This window comes from Panthera leo, chromosome D4 (assembly GCF_018350215.1).
Source record: "Panthera leo isolate Ple1 chromosome D4, P.leo_Ple1_pat1.1, whole genome shotgun sequence".
NCBI classification, from domain to species: domain Eukaryota; kingdom Metazoa; phylum Chordata; class Mammalia; order Carnivora; family Felidae; genus Panthera; species Panthera leo.
The window spans coordinates 21,121,752-21,148,860 of NC_056691.1; the positions used below are offsets into that span (position 1 = coordinate 21,121,752).

The window sequence follows — 27,109 nt, forward strand, 5'->3', positions numbered from 1 at the left end:
CCAGTAAAGGGCTTTCTAGAGGCACTGCCAATTGTGCAGGAATCGTGCTGTTGTCCTCTTTTGGACACAGATAGCCAGTCCCGCCATGCCGAAGCAATGGTGTCCCTCCAGGGTTACCACGTTCCCCTGGTCAGCCTTCCTTTCTGGCGTTTTCATTGCCATTGCCATTGCCATTGCCACTGCAACCACAGGCTTCCCAGGGTTTGACAGCGCCTCCCCTCAGACACTGCAGACCTCTTGCATTCCCCTCTTTGTGGGGAATCCACTCTTCACTTATGCCTGTGCAGGGTGAGAGGGTGAGGTATTGATACCTACCCCCGTGGGGTAGTCCTGGGCCCACAGGCAAACAGCCCGTGAAATGACCCCCCTCCTGCCCCGTTGGTGGGCAGTTTTGAGGTGCCAGGACGGGGTTTCAGCTAGCCGCCCATGGTAGAATACAGCTACTCAAGAATACGGCTTTAGTTACGAGTTTCTTTTCTTCCCTGATTCACTTGCCCTAGGTCCCTCTCCTGTTCTGGGATCATTTCTCAAAATTACTTGCAGTCAGAGCCCTGTCTGTCCACCTTCCTGGATGAACAAGGATACTCACTTCATAGGCCCACACTCTTCCAGGGGCTTTCTGGTATAGGTAGGCACATGTTCTCAGGTGCCAGAGTCCTGCTTTGTTTTCTGACATGAGTTCTGTGCATAAAACATTTTCCTTAACACCTCGGCTTTTACGTTGTTTTTTAAGTAAATACTTTCCCATAAGTTTATAGGTGAGCTTCCCTTTCTCTTTCTTCTAGCTGATTGCTGCTGATACTTTCTAAACGTACATAATAGGGAATAAAGTTAAAAACAAGCTATAAAATAGATTCGTGTTTCATCAGAGGTTGTCTTTCCCCCTTTGTTACAGTCTTTACCAAAGAGTGTGCCTGGGGTTTTTTAAAGACTTTATAAAATATGCTGACTGCACGATGGACACAACTTGCTGGGGCCTGGGGGGAAGAGGTTGGTTTTCTGCACTTGTAGGGCTTTGCTCACCTGCTCTCACAAGTGTGATAAACCCATGATTGCACATCAGCCGAAGCAGTTTTATAAGTCTACACATTCTGTATCTTACGGTGGTGTGCCTGCCCCTCGCCTTTTGTTTTGTTTTGTTTTGTTTTGTTTTGTTTTGTTTTGTTTTGTTTTAACTGATTCATTTACTGTGGATCAGGGGGCTACCTTATTGAGCGATGCAGTCATAATCTAATCTTTGTGCTACAATTTGATGAGGATCTAAGAGGCAGTAATTTCCCTTCTCTCATAGCAAAGACTCTCATATATTTAAGTAATTTTTTTTAGCTCTGTCTCCACTTCAGAACTCCCTGAGAAACCTGGATAAAGAACAAGATTTCTAATTTGTATTTATGGTGTATACTTTGTACATTTCTGTTACTGGGAGACATTTCTGGAAGCTAGTTGGTTTTTCTTTCAGCTTTTCTTTCTTTCTTTCTTTTCTTTCTTTCTTTCTTTCTTTCTTTCTTTCTTTCTTTCTTTCTTTTCCTTTTTTTCCCTTTTTCTTGTTGGCAACCAGAAGGGCTACCACTCTTTTTCTTTCTGTTGAGGAAGGAGCCCCTCTCTCCATCCTTCCTGTTAATATATGTTTCCACCGCTCAAGGCAGAGCTCAGCAAAAGTGTGACAACAGTTGCAGAATGTGTCTGAGTGGGTGCATGTGACTTAGCTTAAGGCCTGTGGGCTTGGTGCTTCCACTACCGAGGAGACAGTGGAGCTTCCCAGATCCGGGAGGCCCAGCACACCCGAGCGCAGCAGGCTGAGCCTGTGCAGAGGTCCAGGGTGTGGGTGGAAGTGTTACACAGAAGAGCAGGTTTCACTGGAGGCGGCTTACAAGCTTACATTTGGGTTTCCCTGTTTATTGGCCAGCAGTTTGTTTTGTTTTGCTGTTTTGCATCCCTTTTTCTGATTCTCTTACTGACGTCTTTCCGTCTTTCCGGTAGCAACCCTACAAGTAGCGTCATCAACTCCTGTGTAGCCAGAACTTGTGCCTTCAGAGCTGGGGGGAGAGGAGGCAGGCTCCCCCCAAACAGGCACCTCAAGGGCTTAAGGACTTAGACTTCAAAGGACTATTGCTCTGTGTCCTCCTCAGAGCTCCCCAGGAACTCCGTTTCGGAACCTTCTACCTGAGAATGCCTTTGTGAACTTAAGCGTTCTTCTAAAGGTTAGAACCTTTTATTGAATGGTGAGAATAATTTAATGATTACATCTGCTCCCCCATTCATTCAGCGAACAGCTGAGTACCTTCACCACATCGTATCAAAGGAGCACATTTTATGTTCTCTTTGAATGATAGTGTTAAACGTTTTCTGAAGTGTATTTTGAAATGGTCCTCAAATTACATTTGAATCAATCACCCTTATTAAGAAGGTTTTGGTAGTTGTAAGCTTTCTGGTTTTACATTTTACTACACAGAATCAACTTTTAATTTACACATTTTAATTTTAATGACACTTGAGTTTCCAAGGACAACAGAATAAAGAGAAACATAGGAGAAAACATAATAAAAATGAGGCTGCGTACATCTGTAAGTTTATATTTTTTATGTTTGGAATTAGGAATCTAGCAATCCACATTCATTATTGATGAATCTTTTCACTAATTTACATACACTTCTGTGGGTTCGGACAGCCGAATACAGTCATGGAACTACCACCACTATTGAAATAGAGAATATTTCCCTACTGCCCTGCTGCCCAGATTCCCTTGTTCTGTATGGATAGCCAGTTCTTTTCCGTACCCCAGCCCTTGGCACGTGCCCATGATATTTTTTCCCCCAAAGCGAACCTTTTGAGAAGGTCCTATCAATGGAATTATGTAGGTACACCATGTGGTCTTCTCCATTTTCGTCTTCATGTAGCATAACGCGTTGGAGGTTGGTCCGTGTGCTTGCCGTGTCCATAGTTCCCTTCGCATGGCCCAACGATACTCTAGTGTACCGGTGGACTAGTTTGCTTAGCCATTTACTCCTTGAAGGACAGTTCAGTTAGCTGTGGTTTTTGGTGACTGTGAACAAGGTTCCAATTAGTAATAACATACTGACTTTTTAAAGTTTTTGTAAGTGAATAGAAGCTTTCCTCTCTTCTGGGTAATCCCTAGAAGCGGGATTGTGGAGTTACACGGTTCATGTATTTTCAAAGTAACTGGACTAGGGCTTTCCAGAGTGACCGTGCAGTCTTGCAGTCCCACGAGTACATGTGAGAGAACTTTTGCTCTGCCTCTTGAGCAGCACGAGGAACTGTAGGCTTCGGAGCCTGTTAGCCATTTCCGAAAAGTGATGGTGGCCTCATGTTTTCATGAATCTCCGTAACCGCCACTGCTGTTTGAGGGCCTGGGTGCTCACTTGCCATCTCTGTATCTTCCTTGAGGAGTTTCTGCTCATACCTTGCCACACTTTTTCCTTGAGTCTGGGTTTTTATTAGTAGTAAGCTGTGAGAGTGTTTAAAAAAGTTCTCTGGATATACGTCCTTTATATATTTTGCAAATATTTTCTCCCAATCTGCAATCATCCTTTCATCTTTTTCAACAGTATCTTTTGAAGAGTGGAAATTTTTAACACTGGTGAAGTCTGGTTTATGATTTTTTTTTTTCATGACTCTTAACTTTTGGTGTTGTCTCTCAGTAATCTTTGTCTCACCCAAGACCACAAAAATGTTGTAGGTTATCTTCTAGAAGTTACATGTTTAGGCCTATGATCCAGTTTGAGTTAATTTTGTTTATGGTATGAGATATAGGTCGAGTTTGTTTGTTTCTTTCTGATGGACATTTGATTCAGTTGTTCTAGTACATTTGTTAAAATAACTCTTTTCTCCATCAAATTGCCATTGCACCATTATAGAAGATCTACTGACTATATGTGCATGGGTCCACTTCTAGACTCTTTTGTTCCGTTAAACTGTCTGTTCTTTTACCAATGACATACTATCTTGATGTCTGTAGCTTTCATTATTGATATTCGCCATTCCATTTTGTGCCTGTTCTTTGCTGTTCTTGTTTGCCCTCTTTCCAGTACCCCTCAGAACTCAGGTCTTTATTATCTGTGTCCTCGAGACTGGCCGAGGGAAGAATGGAAAGAATCGAAGCTCAGTAAAAAACCTCTCCTGTCAAAAATGGTGTCTATTCTACCTCCAGACTGTCCTGTCAAGGATGACCGCGCTCGCTGCCCTCCCCTGGTCCCAAGTATCCCTCTCCTAGACTCCTGCAGCTTCCTGCTAGTAGGGCTTCTCGTTTGCATATCTGTCTGTCTATACTTCATTCTTCCTGCAGCAGCCGGAGTGATCTTTGGAAATACAGCTTGGATCCTGTGCTGCCCCCTGCTTAAAACGTGTCTGGGAGGGCTGCTGGTTGTCTTAGAACGAAGTCTAAGTGTCTTCCCATGGCCTACAAAGCTCTGTGTGAGCTGACTCTTCGCCCACCTCTGTGACTTCACATAGTGCTCATTCTCTTCATTTGACTGTCTTCCACCCACATTTCCACGTTGGCCTTGTCTGTCCCTGGGTCACCCCAGCTGCTTCGTGACTGAGGGTTTGTACATCAGCTCTTTTACCCCCTAGAAGGCCTGCCCTCCACGTCCTGACATGGTCGTCCTCGTGCGCCTTAAAGTCCTAGCTCAGACATCTCCTGCAAAAGGCCTTGCCTGGCCAGCAGGCTGTACTAGCTCTTTTACCCAGTTCGTCTTCTGGCCCGTTAGCCGGTTCTATTTTTGTCACGGCATTTACTGTTTATTTGTTCATGAATGCATCACTCTCCCTTCACTAGCAAGTGAGATCTTGTTCACTTTTCCTGCCGTGTTGCCTAGAACAAATGTAGCTCATCGTGTTCAATAAATATTTGCACAGTAAGTACTCAGTAACTATTTGTTCACTAAACACGCAGCAGTTTATTATGTTTAATAAATATCTGGTTAATAAATATTTGTTAAGTGAACAAATACTCCATTTTGAGCAGTTTTTGTGTTTTGACCCCTATCTCTCCGACTGGTAGAAAATACACAATCCTGAGTGTCACTCGTAATTTGCTCCTAGGAATTTCATTTAACAGTTTTCTCACCTGTAGGCTGCATGGCTGGAGCAGATAGCCACTAAAACACTATCTGGTTTTCTAATGTATGGTTTCTAAGCTTATTTTTTGGTAACTGAATTTTTTATTTTAAAACTAGAAGGCCTTTTGAGTCATAGTTATTTCTCTAGATTTACATCCCTAGGCTTATATTCTTTTCCCCAGACAGATAAGTAAAAAATAGCAAGTGTTTCTTATTTGTCTTGGGTTAACACTGTGTTAAGGATTCACATGGATTATTTTGTTTAATCTTCACATCAACCCCATGCGGAAGATAGTATTACCCTCTCAGCTTTACCAAAAGTGAAACCAAGGCTCTGAAGGGATAAGTCATTTTCTGCAGGCCGCACAGGAGAGGAAGTGGTGGGACTGGGCTCCAAACTTAGACCAACTTCAGAGCTCACACATCTGACCTTGTCCCTTATTTGTTCCCTCAACTCTGTGTTCTTCTTTCTTTTACACTAGGATCAATGGTCTCTTTATCCCAGGATCCACTATAGGGTTGTCCAGTGTTCAGTGCCCGGAGCTCAGCGAGGGAAATGGAAATGGGGTGTGCCTGATGCACATGCTAATTGGTTAGTCTAAGTTGTCCGAAGTGTATGAGTTGCACAAATTATTTGGCTACTCCTGACTCATCCGGTGTTTCTCCCTGTCTGTTTGTAACGTACTCTCACACGTAAGAATCAAAGTTGTTATAAACACCACTACCAAATCAGGTATTTTAAACCCGGTCCTTGGATCTTCTTGGATATGGGCTGTCCATTAGCTCCCTGAAATTTTGACACAGTTCTGGGTGGGTGGATGGGATATGTGTACATTCTCTAGAGGAGAAGTTTTGGACTTATTTTCCCGGAAGGTCCCATGACACAAAAAATGTATGAGCCTATGTTTTAATGGGAGTGGAGCCATGCAGAATCCTGATGTGAAATAGTAAAATACCTGGCAGAATGCATGCAGCTACAAAGCAGTTGTCTGTAGCAGGAGACATAAAAGGAGACATTGCTAGACAATTGTTCAGAAGCCTGGAGAGCAGGAGCTAGCTTCTACTGGATTTGTTTCTCATATTGCCCAGGGGGTGGGGGAATTTTTTTGAACTGTTGATGGTTTAAAAAAACAAGCAAAAAGGGGCACCTGGGTGTCTCAGTCACTTGAGTGCCCGCCTCTCGATTTGGTTCAGGTCACGATCTCACGGTTCGTGGGATTGAGCCCTGTGACGGGCTCCACACTGAGCACGGTGCCTAGTTGGGATTCTCTCTTTCTCTCTCTCTCTCTCCGCCCCCCACCCCGCCTTCTTTTCTCCCCCTCCCCCGCTCATGGTTTTTTTTTTCCTCTCACTCAAATTTAAAGACAAAAACAAAACAACAACAGAAAACAAAGCTACATTTTGTTGATATCATCACAGATATGGAAAATAAGTTAGCCACGTTAACATTTTAGCTTTAACAGACAGTTAATGATAATGACTGCCTGGAATATTGTTTATATTAAGAGGCATTAACTGGAGCTAGCAGCTCCCTTCATATAGTCCTATTAAAAAAATACAGGCAAGTAAATATTCCTTCAGAATACTGTATTTGTTTCCTGTTCATAGAAGCACCCTTTCAAGTTCTGGGGACACAGTGACGATTAAAAATTGGTCCCTGCCTCTTTGGTGCTCATGATTTCATGGGAGGGGTATATCCAAAGATGGATAAATCATGTTAATCTTGGGTAATGAACCAAGCATCGGGGTAGCAGTTACCCAGTGAAAGCAGATGTGTGAGGCTAAGTGAACTATAGGCAGCCGTGGGTGAGTGAAAAAGGAAGGGGATACTGGCAGAGGAGGGCCAGGCAGAGGGACGTAAGAATCTATAGGGATTGCCAGTATATTTGGGGGAGTCCTATTTTTGAAATTTTTTTATTGTCTTAGGATAAACCGTGTACTTTTTTTTCTGCTTCCATTTCTCCATCTGGAGAAAATCTTGTCCATTCTGCTTGTGAACAGTAACGGCTTCATGAGGTATCGTAATACTACACACTGAAATAATCGTGTTGCTCTAATAAGCAACCGTTAGCACTGACCCTTACAAACCTTTTAAGGAAAACTCAAAATGGTACATTCTTGAACCCTTTTTAAGGCAGCTCCACAGCTGTTCTATGTCCCTTGTGATTTTTATACATCTTTTTCCCTTGGCAGGTTTATGAAAAGGTGACAGTTCACACAGGCACCCGAATTATCTTCTCTGACCAGCAGGGGCAGTGCCGCTGTGGCTCCGAAGCAAAGTGGCAATCGTGTATTTTCACCCCGGGTGTTTCTTGGTTGTAGACGCATCTCTGTACAAACGAATATCTGGGAGAAAGAACCGTTGCAAGGAGAAGTTTCAGCTGCTGTCTACCTGGGCGGTTTGGGGTCTCTTTCAGCAAATAGGCACAGACCGGCTTGTGAGTAAAGATAGATGTCAAGGCGGGTTTTGTTGGTTGTTTCTTGAAGGCTCAGCCTGCCTCCTGCTGTGGAGGCTACGCCATCTAGGTGCTCTGTCCAGCTGTGGGCCAGTGACCCTGTCCAAGTCCAGCCGTGAGATATAAGGAGATACCTTTTTCTCCTTAACAGAAGGACCCAGAAAGAGAAAACTGCCCTCTTTCTGCGTTTGAACATGGTTGTGTGAGGATGAGATAACACTTGGAGCTTTGGCAGTCATCTTGGTGTGGAAATGGGATATGAGAGAGGCCGTGAGAACCAGAGACATGTTGACTCAAAACCTTGATATTGCCAGGTGATCAGCTAACCCTGGACTTGTTAAGTGAGAAATAAAAACCTCTGTTATTCAGACCACTTTGATTTGGGTATTCCATGACTTGCAGAGGAACTGCCTTAACTTATACATTGTAACACCATGGTGACTCCGTATATACATCAAAATCGAAAACAACCTAAATTTTAACCAAACAAATGAGGATCCCTGAAGTGAACTCTCCTATAGCTATGCAGTGACATATACTATGCGGCCGTTACGAGTGATGCAGTCAAAACAGTAAAGTAGGAATATGGGAAAAAGTTGTTTGATTCACACTAAATAGGAAAAGAAGAACTTTAAACTTCCAGATAGCATGGTGTTATTTGTGTTTTAAAATGCTTATATATGCATTCACAGAAATACTCGATGGACTCATGATTACATTAGCCATAATTTGGCTGGTAGGATTTTGCATGACTTTTAATTTTTTTTATATTCTGCTTGTCTTCCTCATGCACAAAACTGTTCTAATCTAAAGAAGTTATAACTTCTGTGAACCTAAAATTGCTTTATGAAAATGAGGTAATTAAAAAAGAAAAAAGTACGTCATAAAATTGTATCTGTAGGCCCGCCCCTCGTCACTTCCGCCCCATCTGAGTGAACAGGCCAATCGTCCACCCAGTTACTGGGGGCCTGGTGTTAACAAGGGATTCTGGATTCCGTCAGTTATCCCTTCTCCTTCCAAAACCGTGTCTTTGCAGTGCTGCCTCACCTTATCTTCACTCCTTCTACTCCTGGCAGCTGACACTGCCGCAACGCTTTTTGCTTTTTGATCTGAATCCCTGTATTACCTCCCAGCTCATCTCTCTTCTTTCATTGTGGCCACTCTCACAGTCTCACAGAAGCATTCTGCACTTCTAACATTTTCAAATTATTTAATACTCTGGCTCACAATACTGATTCGTCTTTGTTTTAGACTAGTGGAATAAAGTACTCAGAAATCGATCCATTCATATACGTCAGAGGGCCACGCGGATCCATGAGGGGAAAGATGGCCACTAGTAACTATTACTGAGGGGGGATAGTTGGTTATTCTTGTGCAAGAAGTGAACTTGGATCTACTTATCATTTGCAGTGTCGATCCAAAAAGCTTATTAGAGACAGAACTTGATGACTTTCGGGAAAAAAACAAGAAGAATCTTTATCTTGGGGTAGAGAAGTATTTCTTAATGGGTCACAGAAAGCTCAAACCGTAAGAAAAAAAGATTGATAATGTTACCCAGTTAAAATTAAAAACATCTGTGTATTAAAAGGTATCTTAAAATGGAAAGCCAAACCCAGAAACTGAGAGAAGGTACTGGCCAGCACATGCAGCCACCAAATGATTACAAGCCAGCTTATGCTCATTAAGGAAAACTAAAAGTTCAATGTGAAAGACAAAACAAAACCAAAAAAAAACTCATCACAGCCTCAAGTTCTCCTTATTTTTACGTGAAAGTCTGAAGTCCTTTCTGTCCATGATCTGATTCCCATATTTACATTCTATCCTACTTCTCCCTTGCTCACTGGGCTTCCCCACCAGACTTCATTTTCTTCCTTGGTCACTAAAGTCTACTGACACTTACCTTGGGCCTCACATGTGTGGGTTTTGGCCTATAAAATTCTATACCCCATTCCGTGGGGTGGGAGGATTCCCACCCCACCAAGCGATTCTCCAGCAGTCCAACTCATTTCTGACACTGTCTACCTGGACATAGCTTCCCGCCGCAGCCCCGTAAGACATCTTCCCTCCACCACTGCCCTCTCCAGGTTGTCACCTGTGTTTCTGATAGTTCCCTTCTTGGGTTCTGTTCATTTGTTGCAGCAGCTCACAGAACTCAGAGAAACATTTTACCTAACCAGATTACCCATATGCATTATAAAAGGATATAACTCAGGGACAGAAAGATAGAAGAGATTCATAAGATGAAGTATGAGGAAAGCGTGTGGAGGTTCCATGCCCTCTCCTAGTGCACATTCTCTCCAACTCTCCATGTGTTCATCAACTGGGAAGTTTCCCTACCCCTATCCTTTTGACTTTTTACAGAGGCTTGGTCTCTGTAATCTGTAATCTGATTGATTAGACCATTGGCCCCTGGTGATGTGACTCCATCTCTAGCCCCCTCCTCTCCCTTGGGGTCAGAGAGTGAGGCTGAAAGTTCTAATCTTCTGATCACACGGTTGGTTCTCCTAGCAGCCACCCCTATCCATCTTTAGGTGGTTTCCCAAAGTCACCTCATTAACGTAACAAAAGACACCTTGGCTCCAGTCTCCTTGCTTAGGAAATCTCTCAAGGATTCTCTGTGCCAGAAATAGTGGACAGAGACCAAATATATAATTCTTATTATAATCACAATATCACACACATCACAGAACCTGGTTCAGTGTTTTTCGAATTGTGAGTCAGACTGAGTGTGCAGTGAAATCAATTCAGTGAACCATAGTCAACATTTTCTATTAAGAAGTAGAAGAGAACAGAAAATATTACAGTGAGCTACACATACTATTTGATATTGTTTGTTAAAATTTTCTTTTGTTTATGTGTATATTCCCTGCACATACACGTGTGTACACATGTAAATAGCACACATAGGAGCTTTGGTCAAGATCTTGGAGAGCAGCACATCTCGGTATCTTCTGCGATTCATTCTACTTTTGAAGGTCAATTGCATGATTATTTGAAGAACCTAATGCGTATCGCTTTTTAAACACAGCTTGACTTTTTAAAAGGACTCTGAAATAACTAAAGAAAACTTCTCTGAGCAAGACACCCTAGCTTGGTGACTTTAATGACTAAAACACAAAATAGAATCATTGGTTTCATTGAGATAATACATTAAAAAATCTCTAAAAAAAATTCTTTCAAAAGCTTAAAGAAGTCTCCAGGAAATTATATTTCTCTTATTAATTTGCTTAGAATTACCTTGCCTGGTAAACTTTGGACCAATTCAGAAAAAATTCTGACAGGATCTCAGATGGGAAATTTAACATAATAAATCGGATTTGGGGGATTTTTCCCCTGCTTTTCTTGCCGTTATCACTCTGTGAATGAAACTACAAGGTAATCCAATAGAGTCCTTGGCACAGGAGTCACAAGATTACTTGCTTTGCTTGTTACATGTCTTCCCCTTAAAGACCAGCCCAGGGACCGTGAGAAACAGCCACCTCACAGTGATAATCTTCCTTGGGTTGCTCTCAATGCAGGTTCTTTCCACGGCAGTAAGTCTCATTCATGTTTTAAGTTGTTGGAGTCAGTTACAGATAAACTCCGGTTGAAAAGTTCTTTCTTTTGTTCTTTTTATTCTTGTTTCTTTCCACGTATTCACTTACAAGCTTTTGCTAAAGATACTTGTTGGAAGCAAGAACTCCCCATCTTTTGGCCAGAAGGGCACATCTTACTGTCCCCCCCCAACAACTACAGGGAAGTGGAAAGAATAGTTGAGTCAACACCGTATACTCATCGCGTAGACTCGGTAGTTAACATTTTGCCTTTTTGTGTGTGCCGAAAGTCACAAGGGCGGTTTGCCTTGTGATACGTCAGCGTGCATCTTGTATGAACAAGGATATTTTCCTATAGAAGGGCGATACAGTTCACATGTCTGTATATATCTAGTGTATTGTTTGTATTCCTAATTCTCAGTCATCACAAAATGTCTGTGGTAGCACATTTTCTTCCTAGCAGTTTCCCCCCAGTCTATGACTCAATACTCACAGCTGTCTTTGTTACCATCTTCTCTAAGGTACAGCAGTCCCTGAACCATTTACTTTGTGACTTTGACATTTTGGAAGATTCTAGACCAGTCTTAATGGCATGTCTCATAATCTGGATTTGTCTGATTGTTTCCTCATGTGTAGATTCAGGTTAAGTATTTTTCGTAAAAATACTACCTAGGTGCTCTTGTATATTTACAGTTGTATCACTTTATTGGGGAAGCTCAGTAATCTGTGGGCTGATACTTGACACTTGAATCACTGGGCCCCCCAACAATTTTTTACCCATTGGCTTTAGCCTCTGTTGATGCTGTTAACACATTTGGAGCGGCAAAATGGTAAATTTTAAATTCTTTCTCCTTGTAAGTTAATATTCTGTAAAAAAGAATCCCCCCACCCCACCGTGTGTGTGTGTGTGTGTGTGTGTGTGTGTGTGTACTTCTGGATACCTTTTTCCAGTGATAGCAGTCACCATTTATTGAGTGTTTATTACTTGCCAAGCACTGTGCTAAAGGTTTTATGTGCGTGACCTCATAGAATTCTCCCAGCACCCTCAGGGGATAGATTTTAAAACTGTTCCCACTTTTTACGTGAAGAAACTAAGGCTCAGAAATGTTAAGTGGCTGGCCCTTGCCTCCATAGATGGCAGTGATCCCAGCTGGGTGGCTCTGATGCCTCCTCGTTGTGGTACATCCCTGAGTGCCATTCCGGATCTCTTTTCCCAGACTCAGCCCAGCCCCCAAGGCAGTGTCCTCACAGAAGGGCGTCTTCACAGTTCACAGAATGTAGACACCAGCCCAGTCTTGGGCCCCTCCCTGGACTCGCTCCATTTCAGTCTGCTGCCTCCCCTTCCCAGGCTTCTCTTAAGGTCACTGGGTCCCCTGTTGCTTCTCTGTCAGCACAGTGGCTCCTGGTTGGCTCAAGTCACACCCGCTCCGTTGCACATACCTTGGCCAGCCAGAGGAAGGATGTTGTCAATTTGGAAGCCGTTCCCTAGTCCTGGGCCCCAGAATGACCCCCAGCCCCACCTTTCTTTGGGTGCCGAGGATCCCACTCCTGGAAACTTGTTTTTTAAGATGTGTTATAATCGATTACAATTATTATTCTTTATAATGCTTTACGTGCCTCAAGTTTCGCCAGCCCAACAAAACCTCCTAGTTGGCTCATTGTCCCAGTTGTCACTCCCCATTAATTTAGGTAGCTTTCTTAACGCTCTATAGTGGGCTCGCCAGGCACTTTTTTTTTTCTTTTTTTAAAGAAATGAAGATATGGCACTAAGTACGCTCATTGCCGCTGGGGTGGTGGATAAGAAAACTGTCTGGTGTCCAGTTGGAGCTGTCCAGGATTGCCAGGGATCTGTGTTGCACGGAGGCTCTGGCTTACCTGCTCCTACTTGGTCACTGGCCTGTCGGGCCCTGGTGCTCCCGCAGCTGGTGTCATTTGATTAAAATAACTCCTTTTTTGCAGTAGGACAACATTTCAAAAGACATTTCCTGTGAACTTGATTCCCTCGCAAGTCCCTTTCTACCCTTCGTTCCAAACTTGAAACTGCAGGGAAATAATTCTTTGTTACAGAAACTCCAGTAAAAAGCTATTAACGGAATTGAGGCTGTGTCTACCACCTCATTGCTGTATATTTTCAGAAGTAATTACTGGCTATTTTTCAAAATTAAATTAATTATCTTAATGGAATGCTTACTTGTCTAAGTTTAAAGTTCACTCCATTTTAACGTTTATTCTCTTCAATGGCCCATCAAGGGAAGGGGGGGAGGATTTTTATTTTGTATTGTGGTTGAGATAAGAGTGTTTTGGGTTTGTTTTTTTCCTCTCCGCCACCCCCACCCCCCCTTTTAAATAAGCAACTTAAAGATAGTAACAGTCTAGAGAGCTCTATGAGAGGAATTTTTCCAAGGTATGTATCTTTCTCAGTACCTTTTTCTCAGTTAATGGTTACACAGAGTATATTTTCTTTTAATGTTTAATTGGTACTATAGTCTATGCCCTTCTCTTTGATTTTTGACTGTTTTTTATCTTACATGTCATTATTTTTCAACTTTTGTTTGTAATTAGAATGGTGATTTATCTTAAATTATTTTAGCGACAGGTCAGTGTTGAACTATGTACTCTACATACATTTCTTTTCATTCTGTCTTTAATAAGGAAGTTTTACGTTTCTTAGCATGACTGTAGGATAAAGTAGTAAACCTTTGCAGGTTAATTGCTCTGTAATTAGCACGGATGGGGCAGAGATCAGAGGACAGAGGACGCCATGGATTCCCCATCAGCAAGCTTTGCTCAGGTTGTAGGGCAGGCCATTAGGTTATGCAACTCTCAGATCTGGAATAATATCCAGTGAAACCTGCGGCCTCTTCCTGGGAACCTGCTTTGAGTTTTCCTCTGTTGATGAGAAGACTTGACAAGAGATTCTTTTTTGTATTGAATTCTTGAATGTTATTCGAAATTTGACAGATTGAAGCCATTTTATTTTTAATCGAGGAAAGGGTGTGGTTCCGTTGGTTGGTTGGTGACTCAGTGCTTTTATTTAAAGAAGACGGTGTCTTGTATGTTTGTTTTATTGACTCGTGTCAGTGTGCACTGCCACTCCACTTCCTTGTAGGGTAGTTTCTAAGTGTGAACTCAGAAAGAAGCCTAAACGTGACCGCTTAATACAGAAAGTGGTCTGTTCATCGATGCAAACATTTTCAAGCGTACTGTATTATTTCTGCATATGTTTTACATTTTTGTCGTATATCTTTGGGTGACTTATTTAATCTCCTTTTTGACTTAAAATTTTGTATTTTAAACACTTGCTTAAAATCACACCTTTCTACAGGGTACCCTACTGAGTGTGCTTTTTTGTTTGATATTTTGTGTGGATAGTGGATGACTTGTGAAATGGGTTCATGGTAGCCCCTTCTCATTCTTTTTTTTCTCTCCTACTCTCCAGGCATATTCTAGTCAACAACGTGACTGTAATTTGAATGTTGCCATTCTTAGGATCTTTGAAAGGGCTTTGTAATTTTGGTATGCTGACATGTGAAAAGTCACAACTTCTCAGTGCAATGTGACATCCTAGGACACAACAATGGCATTTAGTGGGAAAACCAGAGCAATCTGAACCAAGTCCGTGATAGTAACAGGAGTACCATGGTAATTACTTAATAGTAACGTAGTACTACTGCGTTAAGTTTTTAGTTTTGATCATTTCTGTGGTTTATGTAAGTTATCAACTTTAACGGAAGCCAGGTCAAAGGTATGTAGGAACTCTTTTCGTATGTAGTGGAAATCTAATTATCCAAAGCTTTAAATGTATGGTCCTGTGACTCAACAGGGGTGAGTTTAGGTGCCAGGGGTACAGAGGCTTGAGGCTGGTCTCTTCTCTGCAGAACTTCTCAGTCTCACTGGCAAGCCCAAGGTCTTCTTAGCCATAAAAAGGTGAATGACAGTACCTTTACGAGGCAGCCCACGCAGTGAATGATGCAGGGAACCTTGTGAGATAGTAGACACGGAACATTTGAGAGGCCCTTGCAGAACAGGTGAAACAGGAGGTGAGCTGGGATGGGTGACTGACTACAACTTGGTGAAATCAGGGTGAGGTGGTTTTAAGAGATGGGAGATGACAGGAATTGAGGGGAAAAACATGCCAGTGGTGATGCAGGATGAATTCAAGTGAGCTAATGGAGGCTTGCTGTCATCAAAATATGATAAGGGTCTGCCGGGCATGGTGGTGGTAGAAATTTAAGGAATTATTTGAGAATTGATAGGATTTGGTGATAATGGATATAGGAGCACAGAAGAAAAACAAATCGATGGTGGTTGATGAACTTGAGCCAGCGGAAGTTACCTAGGGCGTTTGTGTTGAACATTATTATTTTCCAGGAATATTGGGCTGTCAGGTAGAGTTGTCTGGCAAGAAGTTAGACCTGGGCTACTAGAGTATGGGAGAGGAGCAGACAGTTGCGGACTGTTCTCTTTAGTGAGCAGGAAAAGAAAAAGCTGAAAAGGAAATCTAACGGCTGAGCATTGAGAGAGGTGAAGAGAGGCCGTGGGGTCATTACAGTATTCCTGAAGCAGGTAAAGGAAGGTTTCGGCAAGGAGGGTGTGCGGTCTGTGGCTGCATGTGTGTCAGAGAGAAAGAAAATTGTAAAATCCTGAAATAATTGCTATCTAGGTGGTCAGTTGTATGAGAACGGTGGGCCTGGAATCCAAATTATAGGGGTTAAGGAGGAAGAGGGCGTGTGTATATGTGGGTACAGGAGGGGGTTGCTGAGAAGTGGAGAGAGCAAATTTACACTAGTTTTTAGAAAAGTTTGGCTGTGCAAAATCAAGGATATATCTATACAGGCCAGCAGCTGAAGAGGGCAAAAGAAGGTTATTTTAATTAAATTTAACAAACATTTATCAAGTGCCAGTTATGTGCAGGGCACTGTGTTAGGGGCAATGGAGGCCACAAAAAGTGATTAAAATAGAGTGTTTTTTTCCCTCCTGAAAAACCGCTACCTCGGGTTCTTTCAGCGTTCACCGGGCAGTTCATCTTAAACCAAATGCTAGGGTTGCTGGTAACCCGGCTTGCTAGCAGAAGGACAAGATCGGTGAGAGAACCACCAGAGCAGGAGTAGGGGAGGGAGCTGGAGAATCGACAGCAATGGAAGGGAAGAGGGGCCGACCACAACCTGATGGCCTGGGGAGGTGGGGAAGGGTCTCAGCCTTGGAAGGGAAAAGGGCCCCTCCTTCCTCACAGGTGGACATGGAGGAGGGAGGATCAGGTGGTATCAGAGCTGCTTTGAGGTAGAATAGTGAGTGCATATTGTGCGCCAGCCTCTAGGGCTGTTGTTTTCTGCCTTTGAAAAGTTCCTGGTTGACTGGAAACATGAGGATGATAGTGTTTCTATTTTGTCCTGCAAGAAAAAAAATAACAGTGAAACACCTGCACCTTTGAAGGTTTGTTTTTGACTGAGGGCTTTTTTTCTTTGCTTTTGCTTTTGCTTTTTTTTTTTTTTTTTTTTTGTCTAATGAAATAGACATATATATTTTGAAGTTGCCCAGATATTCTGAGTCTGGGTGCCTGCAGTGAGCTAGGGTTTGAGTCAGATGTAGACTCCCAGAGTTTAGAGTCGAGGGAAGGTGAGAAGAGAGACACATTTGCAGGCTCTTAATAAATGCTTGCCAGTTGAACTCTGATCTGAGGTAGAAAGTGGCTACACGCCCGACCCATACCCACGAAGTATTAGGCGATTTAGAGGAGAAAGGGAATTGGAGCATTGTGTGGTTATTTCAGTGGAATGAGGTTTTGAAATAAATTTGCCATATATTTACCTAAAGGCCTTGTTTTCATCATAGACATTATTTCGTGCACATCTAGAACATATGATCGTGTGCTCATACTTTTTTGGTCACAACTAAGTGACAGTACATAAAGAGTCATGAACATGATTTTGGCTACTCACATGAAAAAATACATTACTTTGAACTGTCCAGACAGTCCGTGCTTTGCAAGACCACAGGGTGGGTGTGAGTTGGTGGAAAGTCTGGAATGCTGCTCCAGCTTTTCTGTTTTATACACGTAAACTTGCTTTGAAAGTGTCATTACTTTATTGATTGTATCTTAACTGCATGTAGCCAGAAAATAGTTGTGGGTCAATTGGAGAAAAGAGCTAATTAGTGCTATACTTTGACTTTTATAGTCAGACACAGGAAGACACGTAGAGGGGATGAGGAAGGAAATAAAAGTCACTTGGGGAGGAGAAAAAAATACTTTTTTCATTGAAATATTTTTTTACATATAAATATACGTAATGTTAATTTTTTAGTATGTATTTATTTGAGAGAGAGACAGAGGCAGAGCACAAGCAGAGGAGGGGCAGGGGCAGAGAGAGGGAGACACAGAATCTGAAGCAGGCTCCAGGCTCCGAGCTGTCAGCACAGAGCCCGACACGAGGCTCGAACTCGTGAACTGCGAGATCATGACCTGAGCCGGAGTCGGATGCCTTCCTGACTGAGCCACCCAGGCGCCCCTACATACACATTTTAAAAAAAGCATTTCAGGATCCTTTTTGCCAGCGAAGGGCAGCAGCATACACCGCCCCACATATTTTTTTAAAAGCTATTTTGTGCAGTCCTACTTGGAAAGATTATAGAAGCCTCTTTGGCTGTCATAGGATAGACCTGACAAGTGATTTATTTAGAGGCATTAATTAAAATGTAATCACTACAGAAGTCAGTCTGAGAATTTCTCAGCGCTTGTTCTCCTCCAGCACTGTTAAGCAGGGTCTCCAGTGGAAGGGGGTTCCTGTTGAGGGACATGTTTAACTTCACGCCCTCCTGTCACCTCCCCCTCCTCCTGCCCACTCCTGGGAGGCAGCAAGGCCTGCCCAGAGCAGTTCCTGTAGCTGAGCTTGATGTGGCCTCTGCTGAGGTCAAGCACTCCCATTCCAGCCTCTCGAGGGCTTTCTCCATGTGTTGCCAGTGTGCTGGTAAAAATGACTTTAAACTCTTGTCAGCACAGTTACTGGTGCATGCATCACAGTCCCCCTCAGATAAACCTGTCACAACACAGAGGCGGCCGCTAGAGAAGAGTACAAGGGCAGGCCTCTAGCTTTCCATTCGAGCATCACTAAACGTGCACAGAGTGCCCAATTATTTCAGCATTATTGAGCAAGCCTACAGGAGGACCCAGGCCTTGCTACATTAGATTTTCTTTAGTAATTTGCTCAAGTACCGCTGAGGACACTTAAAGGGCTTAAAACGGTGGCTGCAACCAGTTTCCTTTTCTGGGTTGTTAATTCAGGTTTTCTCTTTCAAATTAACTCTTGCTGCATGCTGTGCAGCGGTTCTGGGAGAACTGTTTAACGCTAATTTTCTCAATTTTCAGCTTTTTTTTTGGTTCGCCATAACTGCTCTAACAGTTAGTCACGTATATGTTTTGATTAGAAATGTATGATAGCAAGGCCTTATGTTTTGGAGAACAAAATATGAACATTTTGAAGAAATCTGACTTTCGGCTATTAAAAGTTACTTAGCTAATTTCAGTGAGAATTAAGTTCTTCATAGTGAAGTGCAAAATCCCCACATCTAAGGGCATTTCTCCATTATACATCTCCCTCCCTCCCCTTCTAAAAAATAGGTATACAAAAGAGGAACCTTTCCTTCATGGGTGCTGGGTTTTCCATGATCTGTTTGCACCTCTTTTCTTTTGGCGGGGGGTGGGGGGACGTGGAGGTGGGGAACAAGTTCAATATCTGTGTCTCATTTCTCACAGCAGCAACAACTCCAGGCCCAGCATTTGTCACATGGACATGGTCTGCCGGTGCCTCTGACCCCACACCCTTCCGGCCTTCAGCCCCCTGCCATTCCTCCCATTGGGAGCAGCGCTGGCCTCCTGGCCCTCTCCAGTGCCCTGGGAGGCCAGTCCCACCTTCCAATTAAAGACGAGAAGAAGCACCATGACAATGATCACCAAAGAGGTGAGTGATTCCCTCAAGATGTCAATCTGCTGTTACCTGCCTGCCACTGAGGGTGGGTTCTGGATACCGTTGTGCATTCTGGCTCTGGATTTAACTTTACCAGTGACTGACTCGACACAGGATTTCTGCTGGAAGGGAAATTAATGATTGGAAGCAGTCTTTTTCCAAATGATACCCTAGCGGTTAGCAAGAGTTAATGCAGTCCCCAAAGGCAAGGGCTCCTGTTTCCTGGTTACTGCGTTTGACCCCGTGCTACCTCCTATGTTCCCCAAGTCTAGATCAGTAATGAAATCCCACAGTGCTCCATGTTTGAAATAGTGAGTGGCATTAATAGCTCATTTTGACCTCCTCTGTTTTGGGAAAAGACTTACTGATAGAAACTACTTGATAATTTAACAGAGCCAATTATTATTTATAAATCAGATCAGCCTATCTGGTGCGATAAAAATCTTGCAGGTGAGAAAACAATTTTAGTAGTCTTAGTACTTGAGAAAGTGCAGCCCAAATTAAATCTGTTGATTTAACTACCTCTCTCACACAGGCTGTCTGGAAGCATGAAATGAACTCATCTCTTCCTAGAAGAACAGCACAATTGTTTATGCAAATAATTGATTTAAAGGACAGTTGTGCTCCTTCTAGATTGGTTTCTTCCCTCCGTTAAAGTATATGAGATATTTTGATGTGACCGTCTGTTTGTATGGTGCTTACCGATAATTTTTATTATTCAGTGGCAGAAAAGTAAACAAGGAGATTTCTCCCAGCATTCCTTTGTGGAATTTAGTTAGCACAAGGGTGGTTCATTCGTTAGAAGGGTGTGGTTGTAATTAAAACTTCATATCTACTCCTCTTTCAGTGTCATTACCGTGAATTACAATCTTGGGTAAATGATTTTTATCACCTAAACATAAATTTCCCATCTCTGATGTTGGAAACACTGTAATATTGTCATCCAGTTACCTAAATGCTGTGATGCAGAGCTGAAGCGTGACTATAAACATCTTTATAAGTGGACAAGTCAATAAGGAGTATAAATAATCTGAGTATCCAGCTTTGGCCTCTTAAATTGTGTTAAAGGTAGATTGGCACTTTGCGTGTGGATCTGGTCGAATGGCATTAATAATGAACTTGAGTGCAAAGTTGCCATCTGTGCCATTTATTATTTAGCAGAGATCAAGTTTGATAAATGGATAATCTTATGTAAACTAACTGGTACTTTTCTTTTCCCTTCTTCCCACCACCTGTGTTGCTGCCGTTTTGCCTGTAGACAGAGACTCCATCAAGGTAGGACTCAAACCCACAGATTAAGGAATGGCTTACTAGGTCTCTGAATGATTTGAATAAATCTAGAAATGGAGTCTTCAAAATGTACAGAATGATTTGGTGGGCTTTACCAAATAGTGGTCAGCTGCATTTTTTGACTGTTTTCAGTTGTGTGTGGGAGGTTTTTGAAAATCTCAGTCTTACTTTTCTGTCACAATCTGATTTATAGACCAAGATTGTCCTACAGAAGATCTGGCTTGCAGTGCTCATTTTATTACGTCTTGCTGTGTGACGAAGAATAACTACTTCTTTTCACTTAGGCTTTGGCTGTAAGATAAATAATAATGAAGAGTAAATAAATTGATTTATAAGAAATGTACCTTAGTCTCATTTTAGAAAACAATTCCATCCTACAAAACTCCTTAACAAAACATTTGTTTTAAAGCGTTTTTCTTCGGGGCGCCGGAAGTAGCTCAGTCGGTTAAGTGTCCAATTCTTAATTTTGGCTCATGTCACGATCCCAGGGTTGTGGGATCGAGCCCCGTTTGGACTCTGCTCTGAGCGTGGAGCCTGCTTGGGATTCTTTCTCTCTCCCTCTTTCTCTTTCTCTTTCTCTTTCTCTTTCTCTTTCTCTTTCTCTTTCTCTCTCAAAATAAATAAATAAACTTAAAAAATTTTGTTTAGATCTAAAAGGCATGACCCCATTAATAACATCTTGTTTCCTGGTATAATAAGGTATTCTCCTTAAGTTTTGCATCTCTCTTATCTGCCTCTATATCTCTTTATAGACAAGTTGTAGGGAAAGAGGAAAAGTATTGGGGGCCTAATAATTTGGATGTGGTTGTGTAACCCCAGAATGGGATGTACTCAGGATGCCTGAATTTATATAGTAAGCAAACAAGAAAAACAGGCCACCACGGCAGGACATGAGGAAAATATGAAAATTGTTCGATCACTTTTGAGCCAGCCACGGTGTAAATATGCCCGTGTGTTACGCATAATTATATATGTAATATGTACTGTATTTTGTACAGATTAGAAGGAAAGCATAGTTCTCAAGCATCGGCCAATGCACAGATGCTGTCAGTTCTTTTCCTTATATTTTGCAACAGTTGATTGTTGTGGATTATAAGCAGCTCTGTCTCTTGTAGTTTTTAATGAAGTTATGTTTATGAAGACTAAAATCTTCCCCTGAAACCACATGTGCTCTCCCTTTGAACGCCTCTTGACTCCTTGTCCTTTTTTCCAAAACCCTTACATAATGGAAAATAAAAATTAAGTGTATCTATTTTACCCTTCAAGAGTCTTTGTAATTTGAAAGGGCATCTGCACACCCATAGAAATGTCAACATTTACAATTGAAACTGCACACACTGAATTATTTACTTACGCTTTTACAGTTGTGTATTTTGTTGTAGAATATGCATATCAGTATGTAGATTTTTTAAAAGAGCAGTTTTAATCTGAGTGTGGTAAGTGTTCCACACACGTGTACTTAGAAGTAGTGAGTAAATGCATCCACCAGCATTAGCTGATAGCAGCCCTTGGAAAGCCTGTCTAGTTACTCTGAGGCCAGGCATATAAACACTCCCTGCCTTCTTATGATAAATACATACCTTCAGGCAGGCCAGTGAACTAAACAAAAGCTCCTGTCCTGCCCCACTCTCAGAAGACTATGAAAATATTTATACTCCAGTGCACACTTTTGCGTCAATTACATTTTATATTCCCTTGTGCCAGAGTAGGGTGTATTTTGAAATCATCTATAATCATTCGGGATGAGTCTGGGAGTGAGTGTCTATATAGCCAGCAGCCAGGGGGAAAACAAAAAGCAAACAGAAGTGGATGATTTTCCTTGATTTATTATGGAATGGTAGCTATAAATAGATGTTTCTTGTCGGTTACCGTTCTCAAATTGGAAGTTGTGTCAGCTTTGGGGTTGTGCTGTGGCTTTGCAAGGTGAAACAAGTTTGCTGATTTTCGGCAGTGTGTTCTGTGATGCTCAGGGAAAGTTAGTTGCTTGTTCCATTGATCGTCCTCATCCTCCCTTAAGTGGCTCCTGGTTAAGAGGGGCTTTTTATGATTGTCTGCTGTGTGACTCGAGATGGTTTTTTATCAGCCGGAGCGTGCCAGTTGCCTGCAGCTGGAGTCAGGCTTGTATGAAATAATTTATTCATGCAGGATAATGCTCCTTAACATTTAACAGGTAATGAACGTGACATAAATTTCCTTCTTGCTTTTAATTTTTCCCTTTCCTCTTCTAATGTGCAAACAGGCAGCTCTGGTGCTCTAAATAATAAGTAATTTTTGGCCATCTGTCAAAAGGAAATTTCAATACAAATTTAAATTAATGGTGCCTGAAATTTTTTATAGCTCCTCTAAAAGCCTCTAATGTGCAGAAAATTCTGAATCTGCTGGTAGTAATTAGTGTTGCATGTAATGAGGATGTGGGCAATGTTATACAGCCCCAGTGTAACATTTTGATATGGTAGCAAAATTTTGATTTATGCAAGGTTGTGGATGGGTTTAATTGTGAGAGACACTTTAAAATGTTTTCTTGACGTTACAGATTATTAAACAGGGCAGATTTCAGAATAGCTCATAAAATGTAATTTAAACTTACTGTAAAGATTCAGATAATTAAGGTGCCTTACCTTTTTAGATGTCGAGTAAAATGAGAAAAATTCACTTGTGAAAGTGTTGGGCCTTTTTCTTCCTTTTCCTTTCTCTTCTTGGAGGTTCTGTGGCCACTAAACCTATGCTATTGGCTTTATTGATCTTGTTTTCTATAGCTCCAGTAGCCAAGTTCATTCCTAAGCCTTTTATTTACAGATCTGTATCTGAAGTTTTTCAACAAGGGTAGAGAAGGTAAATATGGACCTAAACGAGAAAGCACTGTAGAAGCCCAAGAATCGGTTTATTTGGTGACAAGAAACCAGAACGGGGTGTATTGTAGGGCTGTTGACGCGAGGGCCCAGGGCACCTGCTTTTCGTTTGGCTCTCTTTAACTCCATATGCCCAAGCCTGGGTCCCAGAAACACAGACCGTGATCCACTCTTATCCTTAGTGGTAGGTTGGAAGGCCCAAATTTAGCTCTCCAAGAAGCTCCCGCAGTGGGGCTCCCACTTCTCTCTCCTGACCGGGGGCTTTCTCACCATCTTCCGGCACATACGGTACCATTTCTCTCATGCCTTGAAGCATCATAAGCGAAACCAAGGGAACATTCTCTAGTGTGGTGGAACCTCGCACTGCCCGTGCCTCCTGAGGGTAAAGGGGTAAAAGTTGGTTGGCTCCAAAGTGGCATTCCCGTATACTGCCAGGAGCTGCCCAGTTGCTGGTGGCACCAGTTCATGAAGAGAAATCATTAGGCTCCTCACATCACTCTCCCATTTTTCTCTGAGCGGCTGATGGTGAGGATGATGAATCAGAGGTATGAAGGCCAAGTTACCCAAAACTTGGTAGGAATTTGAGGTTGAGCAATTAGTCTTATTACCCCCAAATGTCTATACAACTCTGCTACCGTCTCGCAAATGACAGATACCCAAATCAAGACCAGCTTAAATAGAAATAGAAAAATAGCAAAATTCACTCTCACCAACTATTGGTAAACTCCGTGGCCCCTCTCAAATTGGTATTGTGCAAACTTGGTGATTTCATTAGTCCTTTTAATACATATTATGTATCCCAAATGCAGTAACCTCCTCGAGTCAGACCTGTGAAGGATTTGCCATGTTTTTTGGTAAAATACAGCACAAGTACATTTGTTTCCTCCAAAGTGGTGGTGGTTTTATCTTACTATTTTCACTGGATTGTTTTCCCCAAAATGCCATGTTCATCTTGAGAGTATGATCATCTTTAGTGACTTGTACACTGCCAGATTAATCTCCAGAAACAGCATGCCATCGTAAAATGCCGTGTTTATGTTTCCACACAGTCCGCCAATATGGCACTTACAATTTTTGTAAGTCTTGCTAGCATAAGTATGGGTGGTGCACTTTATTTTTCTAAACTTACACGTAGTTATTTTTCAACCAAAATGCTTTTCGGTGAGTGCATATACTGTGTTTTCCCTCCATTTCCTACGTGAATTCTTTTTGTTTGTTTGTTTCACGGTTTTCAGAATGATCTGCTCATTAGTCGTATCTAAGCAGTGCTTGTGTATTCTGCCTCTGCTCTATTTTGGTGTTCATTCTATGTAGATGATTAAAACATCATACGTTGCTTTTCTTCTTGCTTCCAATTCTTTCCTGTTGGCAGTAAAGGTTTGTCAATGGAGAATTAGACTAAGACTGTTTTTATATAAAAATTAAAGTGTATGATTCAGGCCAAGAAAGCACTTTTACCTCATTAGTTGGGTGTTACAGGTGAAAGTGGGCTTTTAGCTTGAATTAACAGAATGATTACTTCTGTTTGCCACTTTACTTGGTACACCAAGACTTAATGGTTAAGGTTCTGTTCCAGGATCTTGTGTGACCTGTATGATTTGATAATGTTTTTTCTTCCTGTCTCAAAGGAGTATCAGTCTGAAAAAAATGTGCCTTTTATACGTTTAACCCTTTGGCATGTCTCTTGTGGGGGAAAGTGGAGAAGAAGCCACTTGAGAAAGAAGAAAGGGGGACCAGTGCGAGAGGGGATAACCCAATGGCCCAGTCAGTTTTGTTTTTAACGCTGCCCCCCCTCCCCGCCCCTATGCACCTGTTTAAGATGGGAATGTTTGGCATTTTACCGTGTGGGAGAAAGCTTGATGGGATTGATTCCCATCTTTCATTACTGTAGACTTTAGAAGGACATGTTATAGAAAGACAAAGGCATAAAGTGATAGGAGACTAGATTAAAAAGAGGAGTAGATGAAATCTATAAAACACTAGCGAGACGGTATAAACAAAACACCACCAGCACTAAACCAAACTCTCCCGGAGCCTGCATTGTCTCCTCTTTTCCCCTCAGGCATCAGTACTCTGAGAAAAGGATGTATCTAAATAAGGGCTGTAACTCGGACACTGCAGCTTATCCGCTCTAACGTAGGGAAAAATACGGTGGATTTCTTTAAATAATGGGCATTTTTTTGGTAACCGTAATGCCTTTAATCACTCGGTAAAAATAATTATTTGATAGCTTCTAATATCCAGCCTACAAGCAAACTTCTTTGATGATTTCCAATAATTTATTTGCTTGAAATGGGGTCCAAATAGGATCAATTTCATTTTGTTGTAATACCCTCAGGTTTCTTTTAATCTAGGTGTTTCCTTCACTTTTAAAATTTTCCCTCTGCCACTGACTGGTTGACGAACCTGGCCTGGGCTTCCTGTAGAACGGTCCATATTCTAAATGTCTCTTTGTGCTTCCTGGTGGTGGCAAGAATACTTTCTGCTGAATCTTACCGGGAAATGTCTTTTTCTTACGATGGGAGAATGGGTAGAAGAATGACCCCTTGGTTTGCGTGTACGTGTTGGCGATGACCAATCTAATGAGGTTTATTAATACACAAAGGTGTATTACAAATGATGCTGATCGTTGATAAATGGAATTCTCTTTGTGTCCCTTAACCTTCACACACACACTGTGATGTATTTGAAATCCAACTCCACTTTCCCAACATAAATATGACTCAAGATGGGCTTTCAAAAATAGGTTTTTAAGTACGATTTTTAAAATATGTTAAGTACATCTGTTTCCTTGTGCGTGGTGTCCTACATGCCCTGTGCTCCAACAGAATAAAGTTCTCTCCCACTAAATTTTTAGCTCCTTGAGGGCAAAAATCTTAATCTTCTTTGTGGAACTGTATAGGATGACACATCAAGGATTAGTTAAGAAGGGAATTGTAATAGAGTTAGGAAAATCCTGACCCTGCTAGGAATCCTCTCTCCCTCTAGGTTAAGCTGTGCCACAGTGGCAGGTCCCTGGATCGCAAAGCTATTCTGCTAGGTATTTTTTTCAAGCATTTGGAATGTAGATGTTTTCTTAGGTAATTTAATTCTGCCCTACAAGTGAACTTTACAATAAAAATCTTATACCATAGGGTATGTTTCATTAATAAAGTTGGCCACACCATTAGCCAAATAAATACAAGTGGCAGTTTTATTTCATTTTGGGAGTGGGGTGCCTAGGGGATAGTTTAGTGTTTTAAAGTAGGCTTCTCAAGCATTTAATGTTTAACTCTTCAGTTTTCCAAAATAAGATGGTAATTTGTAATGAAATGTTTGAGTATCATTGTTGCTTTTCTGTTCTTTGTAGAAGTATTTGTTTCTAATGTGCATTTTACTATGTAGAGTTACCTTATCGAGGGACAACTGGGAACTTTTGTTCTGTGGGTTTATGATGCAGTAATTTGTTCAGTATTAATTGATACCTGCCTCCAGGCGTGTAAGCTGTGTGAAATGTAACAGGTGCCCTAATTCCAGAAAATATGTTGTAATTGTTTGTTTGTCGAACGGATGAATAAATATCTTTAGGGCATAGCTGGTCCTCAGGTGGCAGGCACAAATGGATTAATGATGTGACTGGGGGAGAGGTGCCGCTCCTTTGCTGTGCCCTCCTCCCCCGATCACCCAGGCAGAAGGAATAATTACGGGGGGTGGGGGTGGGGGGCTTCTTCCCCAGCTGATTTTTGGCAAGGGTGGTTTCTTTATCTCCATGAACCATCCCTCTTCGTTATTAGACATTTTCATCCTGATGTTTAACGTGTCTAATTTGCTTACTTAGAATGCATTTCATCTCTTGAAAAGTTAATATCTAACATTTCAGTTTTGTGGAAGGGCCTGAGATTAATTTTACTGGCCCTTGAATTTCAAAAGTGTTTGTTTCTTCAAATGTAGATAATTCTTGCA

At 41.8% G+C, this 27,109-nt stretch overlaps 1 protein-coding gene across 12 annotated transcripts in view; it reads left to right on the forward strand.

Annotated features, from left to right (window-relative positions):
- Positions 1–27,109, forward strand: part of LOC122204905 (transducin-like enhancer protein 4) — a 141,141-nt gene that overhangs the window by 50,981 nt on the left and 63,051 nt on the right. For 6 of the 12 annotated variants that reach the window (XM_042912727.1, XM_042912735.1, XM_042912731.1 and 3 more), the window contains 2 exons: positions 18,818–19,022; positions 20,287–20,303. In XM_042912727.1, the coding sequence (XP_042768661.1) occupies positions 18,818–19,022; positions 20,287–20,303 (222 nt within the window). The remainder of the gene's footprint in view (positions 1–18,817; positions 19,023–20,286; positions 20,304–27,109) is intronic. The other 6 variants (XM_042912728.1, XM_042912736.1, XM_042912733.1 and 3 more) reach the window with 1 other exon arrangement.